Raw genomic sequence first — 19627 nt, forward strand, 5'->3', positions numbered from 1 at the left:
AAACATTTGAACTAACATTTGACCCTAATAACAAAAAAAATCATGTCACATTTATTTGTATAGCACTTTCCACAATACACATTGTCTTTCCAAGACACTTTACAGAAAATCATGTTTTTAATGTTTATAATGTCTTCATATCTTAGTCTCATAGCAGATTTGAGCTGGGTGATAATCTAATTTATATTTTTTTGTAGGGCTGTGAAACGATTAATCGCGATTAATCGCATCCAAAATAAAAGTTTGTGTTTACATAATATATGTGTGTGCACTGTGCATAATTATTTTCTATATATAAATATACACACATGCATATATTTAAGAAATAGTTGCTTATATATACTGTGTATATATATATATATATATATATATATATATATATAAAATATAAATATTTTATATACATATTTTGTATTATAAATAAATATATTTTATATAAAAATAACACATTTTTCTTAAATATATACATACATGTGTGTGTGTTTATATATACAAAATAAGTATTTACAGTACACACGTATATTATGTAAACACAAACTTTTTTTTTTTTTGCTATATAGTATACAGTATATTGTTTCACTTATGCATACTGCATGTATGCAGGTAAATTAAGATACTATATATACAACTTTTATTCAGTTTTAACTTTTATTTCTAAACCATAATATTATTTACATTTTGCGACGATGAGATGTTATATATAGTCCTACACAATAATGTATGTAAGTAGACAAACTTATCCAACTTTAAATGAACTGTGAATTAATACAGTTTATGTTTTGCAACAATATATAAACAATCATATAAATCAACTGAGATTTGCCATAATGCTTTTCATGTGAGTTGTATTACATTATAACAGTCATAAACTTGCCAGAAGGTGGGAAATTAAAGCAATTCATCCTGGAGGACTTCATTAGTAGGCTAAATATAAATCTCTTTCCCTAGATTGTGTTTCATTAGACTTCATAACAACAAAGAGGAGGGAACTAATCAGCCTCTTGCTTGGTGTAAGAAAATTAATCATTTCCTAGCAAACTGATTATAGCTTCAATTATATCGAAGAATATAGTGTACTATAAGGCGTTAATGTTTGCTCAGTTTAAAATGAAATCTCTTATGAAATAATATGTTAGAAAGGGAAATAAACATCAGCATATCCTAGTTGAATATAATAGTTGGTGCTTTCAAATCTAGGGATTGGTGTATTGATCTATAAATCATGTTAAACGGAGTAATACCTGTCGAGCTTCTCAACTAAACATAATTGAAACATAATTCCTATAAAGATTTGTACTTTGCAGGCACGTCCTGGAGATATGAAACTCTCACATTGATGAGAGATATCTTGTAGGTCATCAAACCAAATGGTATCAACAGAGAGGAATAATCAGGAGTTGGCATATGATTGTGTTGATATCGATTGTAATTGGTTTAGAGGCATGTGAGCACCCTGTTCCCATCACATGATAGATCAGACATCTTAGGTTAGCAGAAGATTGTAATGATATTGCCTGAGAAGCAAGCGCAAACATGTCTAGCTGTTCAGATTCTTTCCTTCCCCTTTTTCCTGATGTGCAAATGTATGATTTGACACAAGTGTTGTTTTTGGCTAATGTGGCACAGACTGAAAGCTAATCAGATTTATTCAGCTATTGGCATTAGGAAAACTGCAGGCCCAATTACTCTTTTTATTTATTTATTTTTTGACTGATTACTGTTCTTATATGAATTCGTTCGCATTCATCTCTGTGATATGCAGATTTAGCATGCATGTTGATATAAATAACTAAGGAACATAAGTCGCCTTCCCTTCTGGAAAATCCAGCAAATTGGTGAAGAAGCTGTTTTTTGGAACATAGTTTGGTTCAAGCATAACCAAGCTGGTTATGTTCTAGAAACCTGCTGAATTTCAAAATGTGACTCTCTTTTGGCTTAGAAGCTATTTTTCAGTAAGTAATTAATTAAATGAACCAATTATGTGAATGTGATTTCATCAAGTTCATCATGTTCCTGATGTTGATCCTGGAACATCATTCCAATCAACCAATAAGATTTGAGGGACATGTTCACAGTTTAAGTTTAAGCTTACAATCAGGGTTAGGTGTGAAGGGTCTTTAACTGCAAATTCCCCTACAGGTGCTTCTACATCAGTGTTGTTCACCTATCATTCCCCTCTGCTTTGAGAGATAACTTATGGGTTTAGGTTTAGGGGTTAGGGATACATGTTCAGAGAGGAATGTTCTTCCATGATCAACAAAATATGTTGATCCAGGAACATGTCTGTCTTGGCAAAATCACGGTGACCTTCTTCACGCAGCTACTGTATGGCGTAAGATGATTTGAAATATAGCTTTATGGACTACTTTTGCATCCTTTTTGAAGCTTGTAAGGCTCAGTCCCCATTCATTGCCCTTTCAGGCAACTAAGAGAAGAATGTTTCTGTCTTTTTCTTCAGGTCAGGCTCCTTCTATCACACACTAATCAGAACAAACAGGCTTTCAACCAGCTTTCTAATTTAATCTGTTCCGTTTACAGGAGCTGCTGCATTAGTGTGAAGTCAGCAGGTTGCAGAGAGAGAGAGAGAGAGAGAGAGAGAGAGACTAACAAAGAAATGTACTTCCTTTGTAACCTTGTTGGATCTGTCCTCGAGCCATGGTGACGGTAGTCTTGTGAGGGAAAGGCCTGACATGACGTGGGGCATCAAAAGTTCAAGGAGCATGTGACAAAAGAGCAGAAAGATAAGAATTTCGAATTATATTTTTCTTTCAAATTGCATTAGTAGGTTCTGTCACATGTTTTCCTGACGACTGAAAGAAACCGGTCAAAAACGGTTTACTAATGACCTCAACCCTGATAGACACGAACTAAAAGCGACATATCTTACTTCATGTTGTCTATAAAACGTTATATTTGCTAAGTTTTGTGATAATAATCGGCAGTTATTATGAACAAAGAGTCATAATATTTATCTGAACTTCCAGAAAACCACAAGATATGTGAACACCTGTACGGCGTCATAGGGGGTCCTGAGGGCCAAAGCTGTCCGATTGTGAGGTGTGTCACGGTGAACACCTGGAATAGTGCAGCCATGATCAGATCATGGAAAGATAAACCACAGAGCATGGAAAAGTCAAGTGTTTTCCCAAAACCTTTCTACAGAGCAAGTGTTCACACCAGGCCTCTACTTGTACTCAGTAATTTTGTCTCATTCTGGATCACAAAACCAGTCATAAGTCGCACGGGTATATTTGTGGCAATAGCCAACAATACATTGTATGGGTCAAAATTATCGATTTTTCTTTTATGCCAAAAATCATGAGGGTATTAAGTAAAGATCATGTTCCATGAAGATATTTAGTAAATTTCCTACCGTAAAGATATAAAACATTGATTTTTGTGAGTGAATGCAGCACAATCGTGACATAAATGGACAACTTTAAAGGTTTTAAAGATTTTCTCAATGTTTAGATTTTTTTTGCACCCTCAGATTCCAGATATTCAAATAGTTGTATATCAGCCAAATATTATCATATCCTTACAAACCATACACTGTAAAAAGTTATCGTAATTTTAACGGTAAAAGACTGTAAAAATGCTACAGTGAAAAACTGTTAATTGGTTAACAGAAAGTTTCCGTACTATATACGGTAAATAACTGTGATAGATCTAATGGTACATTTAATGTAAAATACCATTAAATTTACAGTTTTTGAAAGTGAAAAAGAACAACTCATTGTATAATTTACAGTTAAAAACCGTAAATTGACATTCCCACAAATCCCTGTGTGACACTTCACATTTGATATATTTTTGTTGAAATAACTGTTTCTTCGTAGTTTTCTTCGTTTTTTCTAATCAGTTATGTACATTAGGGTTTTATGTTACATTTAATGTTGTTAAATTAATGTTAATTGCATTTTGTAAATTTCATGTGTGTTACCGTGATGGTGTTTAATGTTTGTGTGAATGACACTGTGCAGCTGCTATAGTATTAACTCTCTTGTGGAAGAGCTGCTTGTGATGAGCTTTGATTGATCATGTGACTATCATCACTGCTGTGATTGGTGGTTATCAGTGTATTATGGTACAAAACAGATATTAATACTTCAATAGGATGGTAAATTCACATTATATCAGATAATAAAATACGGTTTATTACTGTAAATTTTAAGTTAAGTCTGTAACCAATAACGGGTTGCTACCGTATTTTTGACGGTAAAGTTCTGGCAACCACAGCTGCTGTTTTTTACCGTAAAAATCACGGTTAAATTTTTTACAGTGTACATCAATGGAAAGTTTATTTATTCAACTTTCAGATGATGTATAAATCTCAATTTCAAAAAATTGGCCCATATAACTGGTTTTGTGGTCCAGGGTCTGTATATACATACATAAATTTACATTATATATTAAAGATATATCTTAGTAATCCCAAGAAAAATATTGTGGACTTGGTGACATCAGCAAAAATTGAAAACGGAGCAACTGATCGAGAGTAAAAAAAATGTTTACCTTTGGAATAATGGTTATCATTCACTATAAGACCAGGAATGTTTGTTAGAAAGGAATGTGTATTTTCAAGATGATTTTTGCTATGCAGTTTGAAGCTGCTTATTTCCAATGGTCAGTTCAGAATTAGATTCAGTAGATGAATGTTTGAAAACGCGATTGGTTTGCGCCAGTCCTGTGAGTTCCCACTGTGTACTGTGAGGTTGCTGAGTAATAATCCAGTAAAGGACTTTCACATGTGTGAGAGCCAGTCTGGCTTTGCTATAGTGGCCCCTTCAGAGACCCAGAGTCTTCAAAGAAATTGGCAGCAAAGTGAGATCAACATAGGGAGGAGGTGTAACATTTGGGATTTGTTTGGGAGCCGAACAGGTTCGCAAGGACAGGTTCATGTGGCCACACCACAAACTCACAGACTTTAAAATGAGTTGACCTCCTGAGGACATTTCATTGAGATGCACAACAAAAGTTTTGTCTTGTATAGCTCCCACATCTTTTGACCACCGGATTTCCATGACTGTCTCTGATTAACTTTGAATCCTGAATATAAATAGCATCTCCACCAGCTTGACTTTTGAAAGAATGACAGTAGTTTATACAACTTGCATTTCCCGCCACAGTAAACTGCAAACACATTTGCATCATGAAATGCTTAAACTTCACTTTGATGAACTCCCACGATGTAAGTTAACTGTGGGAACGAGTCAAACCATATTCTAAATTCAGGAACAGTTAACAAACCAGCTCTTTACAATCCACTATTTTCTAAACTTTGTTAATGCAGACAAAAATCAGCAACAGGTTCAAATTGAAATGAAGTGCTTTTCATGAGATTTCTGTATAAATGTTCCTGTTGATGCTCCGTTAAGGGCCTATTCATTTGCATAGCATTACAAACCCTATGTAAATGTAAACATTAGGCTAATTGTTATTCAATTCAGCTGTTAAAAGCTTAAAGGAATAGTTGTTTTGGACCCAATTGACTTTCATTGCATAGACTACAGCTTTCTTCAAAATTGCTTCTTTCCACATAAGAAAGAAAAATCAAACAGGTTTGTAATGAAATGATGACTGCTTTCAGATGGCAAAAAGATAATCACTATGAGTTATTCAAAAAAAGTGTAAATTTTATTTTTTTGTACAAAATCATACCATTCATTTACACTTTGCAATACAAAGTACAATCATATCAGTGTCATATACATTCAAATAAACAATTACATGGCAAAATCTCTGAAGTTCCTGATGAAAAAAGGCACATGGCAAAGTATTGCATGTCTGAGTGCTGGTTAATTGCTGTCGCGTTATGACCGCACAAAAGTTTAAATACTTTTAATTCAAGAAAATGTCTTTTTGCACTTGTTCCCTGTTTAAAAACATGGCATTAATTATTCCTTTGGTCTCAAGCTCATTGGTGTGCCACCATCTACGGTTTGAAATATCTGACCGATTACCTCTCAGAAAAAAAAGAAAAGAAAAAAAAACATAAAAAGTGACCGTCTTACCTATTTAACATTCAGATATAAACCAGTATAAATTATTGCTTATTAGAGAGGCTACACATTTAAAACCTCCCAAATAGTACAAATCCGTAAACAAATGTACAGTACACACCAACCCAACCCGAACAGGGCAAATACTGTTGAAATGGAAGGCACATGACGGGCGCATGACATGTTGAATGAATCTGCGTTTACACTGAAATGAAAAGGCTTCTTTAGTCAGTGAGTTCAGACCACCAGGGATCTGGCAAACAGTCTTTTCTTTTGTGCCTTTTCCTGTCTGAGGGTGTTGAAGGTTCTCCGGGAACCAAACTCAAAGCGGAATGGCTGTTTTGGGTCAGTTTTATATGTTAGTGTGTAGCGTCTCGGGTGGAATCTGATCTTTAAATGACTCCACAAACACTATTCATTCAGACCCTGGGGTGATGCATTTTTAAATGGTCAGAGCTTTTTGGGATGCGTTTGGCGCTTCGTATCCAGTTTATCACGAGTATACTGACAGGAAGAGCAGGTCCAAGATCAGCATTCACAATCGGAGGCACTTGGTGAATGCAGACCCTGTGTGTGTGTGTGTGTGAGTGTGTGATTCTCTCTCAGTGTGCAATGCAACAGCCAGATTCCTCATGTTTGTGCAGCAGCGACATGCGAGAGAAGGTTTTGGAGCAGTTCTTGCACTGGTATTTCTTCACGTCCGAGTGAGTCTGCAGGTGAGCTCGGAGGTTCGACCGGTCCGCAAATGCACGACTGCAGTGGGGGCATGAAAAAGGTTTCTCACCTAATGAAAAAAATAAAATAAAAATCAGGTTAAAGTACTGCTGCATCATGCAATGCTGCCAACATAATTATATTATGCACTCAATCTTAATTCTGAAGAAAGACACTTGACATCCACAGTGTTTCAATAGCATCAAATAAATGCATTAGTGTGATCTTCTCACCTGTGTGTGTCCTAATGTGTCCTTGCAGCAACCATGGTCTGGAGAAAGCTTTCCCACACATTTTGCAAACGCAGGGCAGTGTGTGTGTCCTTATGTGCATCTTTAGGGCCCCTAGACTCACGTATTCCTTCTCGCAGTACTTGCAGCTGAATGACTTCCTGGTCTGTGCGTCGCAGTGCAGCTGCTTGTGTTTCATGAGTCCCGAATATGTGCTGTAGGACTTGTTACACAAACTGCACTGAAACTTCTCAGCGTCTGACAGCTTGGGGGACTGTATCCGCTCGTCTTCATCGCTCCTGGGGCTCTCCGAGCCGCTGTGGTCTTTATTAGAGGACGTGTCGGAGAGGGACGAGGGGTATCCGGAGATGGGGGACAGGTCGCTGGGCAGGGGTGACAGGGGCAGGCTGCTGGTAGTCCACACTGTTATCGGGTTGTACGCCAACGGGCTTAACACTTCAGGTTGAGGTATAACAGGCACCGGGAGAGTTTTTAAGACATATGGGGAAATAAACACTGCAATAAAAGGGGAAATGCAATCATGTTAGTTCACTCATAAGTGGCATATTCCTAAATCTTCTTTTAAAATGATCATGCATGCAGGTTTTATGGCCATTGAGGAAATAAATGGAATTTTTACACTTAGTTAATTTGTTACACTGGAGAACCAATTCAAATGGGAACCAGTTACAGGACCAACGATAAACACTTTCCCTTGAACATTCATATACATTTAAAGGTAAACTCTAATGTTATGCACCAACTACCCATTTGAGTGACTTTATATGATATGGATATCCTTCGACAAAAAACAATCATAAAAGATGTGTACTGGGTTTCTAAATGAGATATTTTGTAAACGTTTCTAAACGATCATAATGGGATGAAATAAGAGTCAAATGAAAATGCTATTTTTCCAGTAGGAACTCATCCCGTTTAGGATCCTTTGGATTTGATTCGCAATTATTTCATTTAGATATGTAGCCTGTTAGGTAGGCTATTTCGTCTTCATGTACAACCACAAATATCAAGAAAAAAAGGCAATGGATCAATTCAATAAACAATAGCCTACGTGTTAGTGTGTTGCCACGCAAAGTGCCATAAACTTAACGAAGAGTTGCAACACACTAAAAAGTTGAAATAACTTGAACTTTTCACTGTTAGGAGTTAGACTCATCAAACCAAAAAGTCTATTACCTGTTGGACTCTCCAGTTCACTGTAATTCGGTTTCTTGGCTGCATTGAAATGCTTCTTTACTAGGAATGAGCGCGGCATCCTGAAATACGTATAAAGTTCTCTGGCAGATAATAATGGTCCTTTCTTCTCTTTTATAAAGTCAAATCGCTGTAATCCTTATTGCTCGGTCCAGCAGGGCTTCATCTTCCAGCGCAGAGCTGCTCTAAAACTCCAGCACCTCTGTGCAAAAAAACAAGTAAATACTTCCAATCAGGTGCAAAGGGAGGGGCCGAGCGTTTGACATGTGCATATTCATGACCCCCGGCCCAATCAAAATAGAGGTGTGACTTTAGGGGGCGTGGTCAGGGAAAGGAAGACAGGTGTTCATTCTAGAGTTGTGTATGGAGGTGAAATAATGTTCAGACTTGTCACAGATGGTCAAAGCACACAGATTGCTGAAATTTCATTATTCCTTAATGATTGAATCAGGAAAGACCTTTAAAATAACGATTCATCAAAGGTGATCTTGGTCCTCTTGGTTCTAAATGATTTGTGCATGTGTGTGTGTTTATATATATATATATATATATATATATATATATATATATATATATATATATATATATATAGTCTTTATGTTGGTGGCGTTTAATTTGACTAGACATTCCTTTAAAAAGCGTTCATTTTGTCACCAGCCACTTGTAATCTTGTTATGCCGGTTTTCAAATCAAACCATACAAAAATATATTTTCAAAAATTGTAATTCAATATACATCATATACATTTAGTTCTGGATTTAGAGTTAGTTTTATAAAATTCAACATAAACGTTCAAGCACGTCTGGTTTACACGCAGTTCACTAGCGCCCTCTTGTGTTCAGTATTAGCTACTTCTAATACAGCATGATTAATAAGTTACCTTGTGAATAAGGTTAATTAGGTCTTGTGTAAAAAAAAATTCAATATGTAAATAATAAAGGGGATGGAGAAGTAAATTAAGACTAAAACGGAATATGTTAAATGCATACATACAAATTATATTATCAAGTTTTACCAAAAAAGTTAAATTGGTATATTTAAATGATAAGGAGGCACCTCAAATCAATAAACCAGTTGATTAGAGCCATTTTATACCCTGTATGTTACATTTTAAATGTACTATTCTAACATGTTCCCTTGTGTTTGTGCTGTATCTTTCTTATGAATGTCATTGTGTTTGATATTTTTTTATCTAAAAATGCCATACATTTTTTACTGTGCCTTGGGTGTCTAATTGCTTTTTGGAGTCAGTCACTGTTCATTGTGTTGTAAAGTCACTACATTTTTATGCTGATAGAACCATTAGCGCCTCTGAATCGTTTACATTTAGCAAATTCTAGAAACGATTCATAAATGGAAAGCTGATTTTAAATGGGTGTTCCAGTGAAACAGAACAAAGAGTGTTTTCAGAGTTAAGCTGATAGTTCATAAAGACACATCATACTTGAGTCAAGCAACATAGACCAAAGTGATTGAAAACTGTATATGATATTTGGATTCATTTTCTGCTCAAGAAGCATCAATAAGAAAAGTGAATAGGTGAAATCAATAAGCATCAAACAGAGATAACAGATAACCATCATCACATCATTGCTGTGAATATAAAGGAAGCACCTCTCAATGGGAACTCTTGTCTTGAGTAATTAAAACAGGCACACACTAAGCAGATTTTCTACATCTTCTGGGGGAAATTTTAATTGTAAGTCAGATTTCTTATCTGCCAAAACTAATTACAGAAATGAAGGTGGTATTCTTTGTTCATAGCGTCGTAAAAGCAAGGGCATTCATTTCTCTCTTCTCAATGACATGAATGTGTCTGTATTTCTCTGTCTGCATGTTTGGTGGTATAAAGCACTGCAAAAAAAGTGTGTTTAAACAATGCATTGCATGCATTATTTTATATAAAAATATATATTTGAATGCATTGCATTAGTTTTGTTCCATTAGTTTGAATAATTTTTAGCTGCTATTATTTAGCCTATATATGTCAACTGTTTGTGCATGCATTGTTGACTCCAATTGCATGGGGCCGGATGAATGTATTGACGAACAGAGACTGGATTGTGTTTGCTGAAAGAAGGGAAATAAATGTGAGTGCAGCACAATCAGACTCCTTCACAACCTCTGCTTCAGCAGATCATAGTAATGGCCATTCTAGATAAGGTGCAATGATAGATATCCAGCAGAATGTTTGATGACTCAATATATGTTTTATTTTAATGTTAATCTGCTGTGAGACTGTATGAGCAAGTCATTTAGCAGATGTTATATCTAAAGCGACTTACAGTACTTATTACAGAGACAGTCTCCCTGGAGCAACCTAAGGTTAAGTGCCTTGCTCAAAGGCACAATGGTGATCGCTCATGGATAACCCATTGTGGGAGTCAAAATTGTAACCTTTTTGTTATCTTTGATCACCCAGTTTAGAGACTGAAAATCAACAGAGAATATAGTGGAGAAAGAAAGAGTGTGCCTGTATGTGCCAAATATTCCCCCTTTTTTTTAATCATTTGCATGTCAGTGATATACAAAAATGCAGCTAAACAAGAACCAGAGCAGACAGAGAACATGCTGACTGCATGTATATTTTTCTAGCTATAGCCTACTTCAACAGCTCTTCATTTCTTTCCAATCATAACGAGTCTTTTCTGTAGTCTAACTAGCAACACTCAAGCACGTGCCTGTGAACTCATTGTTAAAACTGATCATTTGTAACGTGTAGAAACATCGTTGGTTATGTAAAGCTTTGTGGGGAATGTTCTCGCACAGCCCGTGGGTTCCTCTGCCTCCTTCACCAAATAATACCGCATTGAGAATCACGCACATGACGGAGCCTTAAAGTGGCACCCTCTCGTGCTTATCTGCACCGTTTTTATTCCCTCAGCTTTGACTTTCCGTTATAAATATCATGCTATTATATTCAGACTAAAATGGACAGATGTTTAGCGTCGGGCAACAATGAAGGAATGAAGCGGTGGAAAAGAGAGAGAAAAGGCGCGTGTGATTAGCATAGGCAGGCTTGGTTAGCGAATCGGCTCGTTCGGAAGATTCTCTTCAAATGAATCGGTTCAAAACACAAAATCCCAAATTCGATTGAGTCATGGCTCACAAATGTTTTCAGATCTACCTATATAGGTTTTTATGCTACATTTTAGGTTTTATGCTACGTTTTTAGGTTAGATTTCATCATCCCCCTCAGTTTAATTTTAGACATAGGCCGCCTAACTTAGTTCTATAGATTGGAGAGGAAGACTAGCGCTGTGTCCGAAATCGAATACTTCCCTACTATTCGTACTACTACTATTAGTAGGCGAAACAGTAGTGTACGAATACATAGTATTCAAAAAACATTAGCTGAAAAGTACCCGGATGACGACTACTTCCGTCGAGATTCTGAAGTGTGCGTAGGATGGATACTTTACTATCCCATGAGGCCACGGGAGAGGATTTATGAATGGAAGTGAAGCGACTAGGTCACATGATAATGACAACATGGCGGATGTAGTATGTCCAGATTACATGCATACTACCCACATTCATACTATATAGTGCATACTGTACTTTTTAACGGTCGCAAAGTAAGTACAATTTCAAAAGTAGAGCCTACTCAGACAGTATGCTATTTCGGACGCACTGTAGTTTATGCTTACTGCATAGGCTACTTCCAGTATATTATGTATACTATATTACTACATTCTATAGGCTACAGTATGCATGTTATATTGTGAAGCAATAGTAAGAAGATTGGTAGTAGGCTATGCTATTCCAAACGTATAAAATATACTAGGCTGCTATTTCTGCATTATGCACTATGTTTGGCATAGATTGGCATGGAATATTCAAATGGCTTTGGCAGTGCAGTGTAACCCAGTGCACTCATCGATTTCTAGGGTGACGAATGAACTGTAAGTGATATTGATTTTTACCATCTCTCATTGTTTGATCAGACAGCCTAAAGTTAAGTCATTTTACACAAATTTGAATTAAAAATGCAGAACCATATTTGAAAATGGTACATCACACACTCAATTAGGCTAATCATGCAACATAATGAGGTCATGTTTCTAGCCTAGACCTACTACTGTTTAAAATGTGTATTATTGCAGCCTGCATACTAATAAAAAAGTAAAAAAAATAGTAGGCAGTGTACAGTATATACTGCGCAATATGCAGTACACTAGCGTTCCGTTTCGAACACAGAAAGTTCTTCCAAATGCGAGTGATTTAGCTTCCAAACGCGTGCGAATCGGCTCGATCGAATCATTCAAAAGAGCCAGTTCAAAGAACGGTTCGTTCGCGAATCGGACATCGCTACTTGTGGTTTTCAGCCGGTCATTATTATTGCTCAGGATGCCTAGCGACAGCAGGAGATATGTAGATGGAAAGCTGCATGGCTCAGATTGCGGAGGATGCTGGAGAACAAGACGGCAGATGTGTCTCGCCTGTTGTGGGAATATAAACTAAGAGCAAGTTTAAAGGACTCGCTTTGGAGAATTTTGCCCAAGCGGTTGCGGATGGAGACTGTGCATTAGTGGTCGTTATGATCTGGAGGCTGATCACTCGTTTTCCCATAGACATTGATGACAAATGCAAGAGGGATGGAAGAATTATGAACTTGAAGGAGTGGAACCAATTGCAAATTACCACCTGTTAGTTGAATATCAGGTAAGGTTTTTTTAACTAGCAGTGCTTTCTTAGTAGCTGTGTGTTTCCATCTAATGCATTTCAATAGATGCACATATTTAAATTTCCCCTTCCTTTTGTATTTGATAAGCTTTTGAAAGACCTTCAGAGTGTCTAACCAAATTAGTCACCCTTGAAATAAATCAAATTATGGAGAGCACAACTGGAGAGTGAAATCCCTTTCAGAATCTCACTGACCACCCATCCAATTGATCTAAAAAATAAAAAAGAGGCTTTGTTGCCTAAAGTTGAGAGCATAAGCCTCTGATGCTGCATTAGAGATCCTGGAGCTCAGAACAGCCTCTTTATGCACATTTTGCTGTGTCAGATCTTCCATTCAACATCAGGTGCAATAAACCACATACCTCCTTGTTCTCAGCCCTATGCTAAACATTGTCTATCAAATTGTTCTTCTGCTGGCAGCCCTTCAAAGATGAGTCTTTAGGGACGCCCATCATTTTTAATTAAGGGTTTCATATCCTCAAGCACCCAATTTGTCCTCAGTTTAATATGATTGAATAATTCATTTGGATAAACATGTAAATATGATCTAGCTTGTTAATATTTGGCATGTAAACATCTCCCAAAGAGATTTTTTGTAAAGCTGCTTTGAAACAATATGCCTAAAGAGCTGTAGACATAAAACTGAATTGACTTAGCACCACAAGTGTCAGACGGTCAGCTGTCATCTTTTTCGTTGTAACCCATCTGTGATTGTGTTGAATGTGGGACTTGTGTTCACATTCATATTCATTAGATCAATAGCCCATTTCTCTCACTCCACTAAGCAAATAACTAGAAGGATGAGCCTTCTGCGTTCTTCAACATGAACAGGCCAGCATTATCATAATGTTTTGCCAGCGTGATCTGTGACAGATTGCTCATTACGCACATAAACCCTATAGTGCCTCATTAACACGAAACACTGTTTAAATATAGTGATAATGGTTCACTGTGCCGAGGGAGGAGTGAATGTGTTATGTGCGTTGTTGACTCAACCTGAATGTGACCTGCAGACAGCTGCTGAATATCTTGTGGTTTTCCCTCACCTAAAAATACGTCTTTCCTCCGTTAATACTTTTCTTGTGTTTTATGGTAAGCTATAGTGCCGTAAAACAGCAAGTTAGCAAAATTCTAAGTTAGTGATAAACCCACCCAAAACATATGCAGACAGATAATTAGGGAGATGAGAATTTGTCTGGTCAAGAGATTTAGAAATTTAATCTTTTGCACAGAATAAGAGGTATTTTATGCCTTTATGAACATCCATACACTCTAAAAATAAAGTTTATTTGTGGGCATTCTTTCTTTGGTTCCATGAAGAACCTTTAACATTCATGGAACCTTTCCACTTCACAAAAGGTTCTTTATAGTGCATGCTAGAAAAAAATCTCTAGGGTTCTTGACTCAATTTTTAAAGGACTCTTTATGCCAAAAAGGTTCTATATAAGGATAAATGTTTAAATGATTGCATAGCACATTCGTGTTTTACAGATTATTTCTTTTTTTCTTTTCCCCTAGTGATAAAGTATACAAGACGTTTAATTCATGAAATGTAATAACATTCAAACTGAACTGAAACCAAATTAAATGGATAGTTCACCCAAAAATGAAAATTCTGTCATTAATTACTCACCGTCAACCCTGTCATGTGTAAGTAAAAGCCTAAATTCAATCTGTTCATCATATAAAGCGATCGTGTCTCTTCAGAAAATTTGGGACTAAACCACTCAATTCATATGGATTAGTTTTACAATCTCTTTATGAACTTTTAAAAAACGTCAAAGTGGTAGCGTTGCTGTCAATAGAGGGACAGAAAGCTCTCAGATTTCATCAAAAACATCTTTATTTGTGTTCTGAAGATAAACGAAAGCCTTACAGGTTTGGAACGACATGACGGTGAGTGAATGATGACAGAACTAACCCTTTAAAACAATCAAACTAAAGTTCTAAAATGATCCCATGATGGAAAGTTTCTTTATATGAAGCGAGTGATAGAACCCTTTTAGAACCTTATATAGAATCCTTTAGATGGTTTAAATGGTTCTATTTAGAACTGTTGGCAGAAAGACTATTTTGGAAACCCTACGGCATCCCTGTGAAATTTGGAATCTTTATTTTAGACAAGATTTCACTAAATAGCTTGATACATGCTATAAATATTCATATACCTTTAATGAATATTTAATGTGTGATATATCTGCTACAGCATGTCAGATTTGTATGTTTTATTTGACTGCATCTCTATTTGTATTAGAGTCATGCTCTCTTCTTCATGGATGTAGCTGCTTCAGACCCATCAGTGCTTTCCTATAAGAGATCCACCGAATCCCCTTGTCACTGTAAGTGTCAGGAAGGCACCAGGCAAATCTTTGCTCATGCCTGCAGTGCGCGGTTTATCGTTTTGTCTCACTTGCAATCGCAGCGGTGGCAGCATTCAAGGTTACCCAGCGTACCCTGAATAGTAACAGACAAGTGCTCTTTTGATCCATTAGGCAGCGGAAGCATCCAGCAGACATTTCTTGTAAAATGGGATGGGACAGATGGCGAGGCTTTTGTAACAGCAGTGATTTCTGTGGAACAAGCTTAAAAGAAAGCATGCAGGAACAATGAAAATGATGGGGTGCGTATAAGAGCGATATGATGATAATGGTGTGCTTTGATGCTGGTGCTCTCCGGGCTAAATAGTGCGCGTACTTTTATGCAACATTGCCGTTAGTAATGTAATTAAATAGAATTGGTATATCAATCAAAAATGTCTTGCATGAACGTTATTCTGAATAAACACTGAACACTGTATGTAAAAACTAATGAACAGCCATTCCCAAACATAAATTGTGATCAATATACTGAGACCTGAAAACCTCTGGAATGACTTAACCACAAATCCCTTCATCCATGTTCTAACATCTAGTGTAAGCCTTCTCTGAAGAGTGTAAAAACAGCAATGAGAGGATCAGCTCACTATTAATGTCCATGATTTTGAGCTTAAATGTTCAGTAAGCACTGGTCTGGTGTTTGAAAGTGCATTAAACTTTTGGCCATGTGGTGTAAGGAAAATTTGGGTAAAACGTGTCTGTGGGTAAGCTGTGTCACCCCATTAATCAGACAAACTGTGCATATTTCTTTTAATAAATGGACATATATTTAGAAAAATGCACATATGAAAAGTGTTTTTATGCTTTTTTTTTTGCATGCCAGTAAATTTTATGCTATGCAGGTAAAGTGCATTTTATTTTACAGCAAATATGATACATGCTGATGAATTGGCACTGTTTAAAACACACATATTTTTTTTTAGCTAAAGGTGGCTAAAGCCATGAATTATTAAATAAATAGTTTTCCTAAAGTGGTAGCTGTGGGGTAAGTTGTGTCGGTAGCTCAATTAATACAAATACTGATGCAAAATATCGACAATCGGTTCGCTACAATAATATAGTCTGTATATAAAAAAAAATTCTAATATTTGAATACCATTTTGAAAAATCTGTCTGTGAATAATATGCATTAAAATAAGACATTACATTTAGAGTATGCATTGGACTATACTAAATGTAATTTTTTTTCTCCAAATATACAGTATATCCTCAGTTAAAATGAAATATGTGAATTTCAGTTAATCTTTAATATTACATGGCTTACTCCTCATGTGGGTAAAAAATACTTTTATATATACATTTCTATGGTCCTTTACTAAAGATGCTGTCTTCAATCAGTTGATAGAATACGTATTCATTTTATCGAATTTCTTCTTGACTGAGAGGTTAATTTAAGTAAAAAGTGACACATCTTACCCTGCTCTCCTCTAGAATAATGTTGGAATATGATGGAGAAAACTACAACATGCAGAACTGTAGTCTTTCTTTAGAGTTTTTTTTTCCTGAAATATTCATCAAACTCTGCATGCGTCTACACTTTCACTGAGCCGTAAAGTGTGTTACAATGCGTGTTTCTTTATTCGGATGCAGATTGTCATGGACCATATGGGTTTTCAGAACGTGTAATGTGTTTGCATGCATGCAAGGATAGTCAAAGTCAAAAGGAACAATAGCTTCAAGCAGTCATGCTAATTCAGTCTTGTCAAGTGCACACAATAATAAGCTCAGCCTTTTGTCGCCAGATGATCCTTGTTTTTTGGCTGATGCTTCATGTTTAAACTGTTTGGTTGCTAGAATAGAGCCCGTTTTGTCATGCTCTGTGGTTGTTTAACTGATTTCTGATCTTTAAATTTTGTTGGCTTGAGAATGGGTGTCTCCACAAACACAGTGCCGCCCCTTGGAATGCCTCGAAATGATGCAGCACCTTTAGAGACGTGATTGGTGTTAGAATGAGGTGCCGTTCAAGGTTTCCATCGTCATTAAGCTCAGCATTGTGCGTGTGGGGTTTCAGTGCATTCAGATTGAGTGACCAGGTGGTGAGAATATAAAGTAATGGGTCATGAATAATAAATTCTCTTTGCTTTCTCATTCACAACTGCATGGATGCTAAGTTCAGCGTCTCTCGAGCGGCTGAGGGTTAAGTACAGCATTCAAGGGCAGCGCAGCAGTTTTTAGCAACAAGCGTCATTTAGTTTTTTCAGCCTCTGTGAGCTTGACCTGAAATGTGAACTCATTTCTATCTGTAAATTTCTTCATTGCCGTGGAACCTGTCACATGCACAATGACTGCTAGTTGGAGTTTATAGTATATTATTGACAAGTTATTGTTCCTTGAGAATCACAATTCAGACCACAAATGTCTCGATCAGTATTCTGTATATAACACACATAAGTGTTTTATAACGACCTTTATAAAGAAATACCAGGGTACAGTAATGTACACAATTACATGAAATTTAGAAGTCTTATTTGCTTTAGTCTGTTTAAAAAATGCAATAAACAAAAAGTAGGAAGTATGTAAAATAGTATATTTTAAATTAAAATTTTACATAATAATATACAGTGGCTTACACCATTTGAGATAGTAAACCAGATCTATATTGACTGAATGAATCAGCAGTTTTGATCGAATCAGTTGCTTGAATGATTTGATAACTACTTGTTTCGTTCCTGAATTAAAGGAGAACTCTGGTCAATTTTAACATTGAGCTCATTTTTTTGTAAATTTGGAGTGCTGTCAGTACAGAGAACAACGACAAAAATCGGTGTTGCCTACATCGTGTTATCCTCTTTTTAAAATTTGCACCCTGTTGACTTCAATGGGGCAATATTTAAACCTGCTTTTAGCCTCTTAACATCCTTGATGTGTCATTACAAGTGCACAGGTCATGTGAGTGATTCCTTCAGAGTGAACACGGTGAATCTGACTGCAGTAGATGTGAAAGATATGAATAAAAATGAAGTTAATTCAGCCAGTGCACATACCTGTATTTACATCCTGTTTTCGGTCGAAGTCCACAGTAGTCGATTGTCGAGTTTGCGCAGTTAGTTAGTTACCTATGATCACGCGCGTGAACTCGACAATCGACTACTGTGGACTTCAACCGAAAACAGGATGTAAATACAGGTATGAGCGCTGGCCGAATTAACTTCATTTTTATTCATATCTTTCACATCTACTGCAGTCAGATTCACCGTGTTCACTCTGAAGGAATCACTCACATGACCTGTGCACTTGTAATGACACATCAAGGATGTTAAGAGGCTAAAAGCAGGTTTAAAACTTGCCCCATTGAAGTCAACAGGGTGCAAATTTTAAAAAGAGGATAACACGGTGTAGGCAACACCGATTTTTGTCGTTGTTCTCTGTACTGACAGCACTCCAAATTTACAAAAAAATGAGCTCAATGTTAAAATTGACCGGAGTTCTCCTTTAATCAAGTGTTTGGAACATGACTATTATCATTAACTAAAACTATTAAAAACATTTGTAGTAATTTAAATAATATAAAATAATATAATAAAAAATTATATATGAATAAAATCTACATATTAAAACCTAAATAGCCTAGTCATATTTAAAACAAACTAATAAAAATGACAGAAGCACATAACAAAATTACTAATAATTAAACTAAAATTAATATGAAAAATGACAGCTAATTAAATATAATATGGATTACCAATAATACTAAAATAACACTGGTTTTGGACATATTGGTTAAGTTTACTATAGTTCGCCTGCCCATTCAACCTTGAAGGTTAATAGTAAACTAACTTGGCTTGCTGTCATTGGAGGAGACTCGAACCCGAGGCTCGCTTTGAGCTCTGAGTTAACAAACATTGAAAATTCCCAGTGCTTTTTGGACTGTTGTCTCATATTTTTATCTTTTATAATGATGAACGTTTTATCATTGATAAGATCAGTAAGTGATTATTAACAAAGGCGTGTCTGTGTTTGTTTACATATTAAAATATCACAATGTTACTACGATATGCACATTCAAAAACACGGTACATTTTTGCTAGTGTTTTTATTAGATTTCAAATTCTGTGTCAGTTGTTGCATACTTGCATCCATAACAAAATTAGGTCTATGCATATAAATATTCATCTTGATTGTCATCGGAAATGCGAGTTATCCGCCTCAGCGACGCTCATCATGTTTACTAATATGTGCCAGTTAGTCTCTTGTCGACACAGCTAATTTATTCTGTTTTTAATGGGCTGGTCTCTCTGACAATTGAGCTGAGAGACTGTTAACTCATAAACAAACCAAACTTTGTCTTGGTCTTGAATAACGATACGGCTCGTTCTGCTACTTGACAGCGGCAGTAATTAGTTGCCCATCTTTGTTTGGTGTAATGAGTCTCATGTGTCCATTATGTTTCTTCTGGCACCTCTTC

General features: G+C 36.3%; 2 protein-coding genes across 5 annotated transcripts in view; one reads left to right on the forward strand and one right to left on the reverse strand.

Moving 5' to 3' along the window:
* Positions 1-6578: 6578 nt before the first annotated feature.
* Positions 6579-8369, reverse strand: snai2 (snail family zinc finger 2). Its single transcript, XM_079863528.1, has 3 exons — positions 8144-8369; positions 6950-7462; positions 6579-6786 (listed from the first exon to the last, which is right to left on the reverse strand). Exons 1-3 carry the CDS (start codon positions 8220-8222, stop codon positions 6605-6607), a joined length of 774 nt encoding a protein of 257 aa, XP_079719654.1. The 5' UTR covers positions 8223-8369; the 3' UTR covers positions 6579-6604.
* A 4095-nt stretch (positions 8370-12464) lies between these two features.
* sntg1 (syntrophin, gamma 1) overlaps positions 12465-19627 on the forward strand; it is a 48435-nt gene continuing 41272 nt past the window's right edge. For 2 of the 4 annotated variants that reach the window (XM_079863093.1, XM_079863094.1), the window contains exon 1: positions 12465-12826. The gene's annotated coding sequence lies outside the window, so the exon portion shown is untranslated. The remainder of the gene's footprint in view (positions 12827-19627) is intronic. The other 2 variants (XM_079863090.1, XM_079863092.1) reach the window with 1 other exon arrangement.

This window comes from Squalius cephalus, assembly GCF_949319135.1.
Source record: "Squalius cephalus genome assembly, chromosome: 25".
Taxonomy (NCBI): domain Eukaryota; kingdom Metazoa; phylum Chordata; class Actinopteri; order Cypriniformes; family Leuciscidae; genus Squalius; species Squalius cephalus.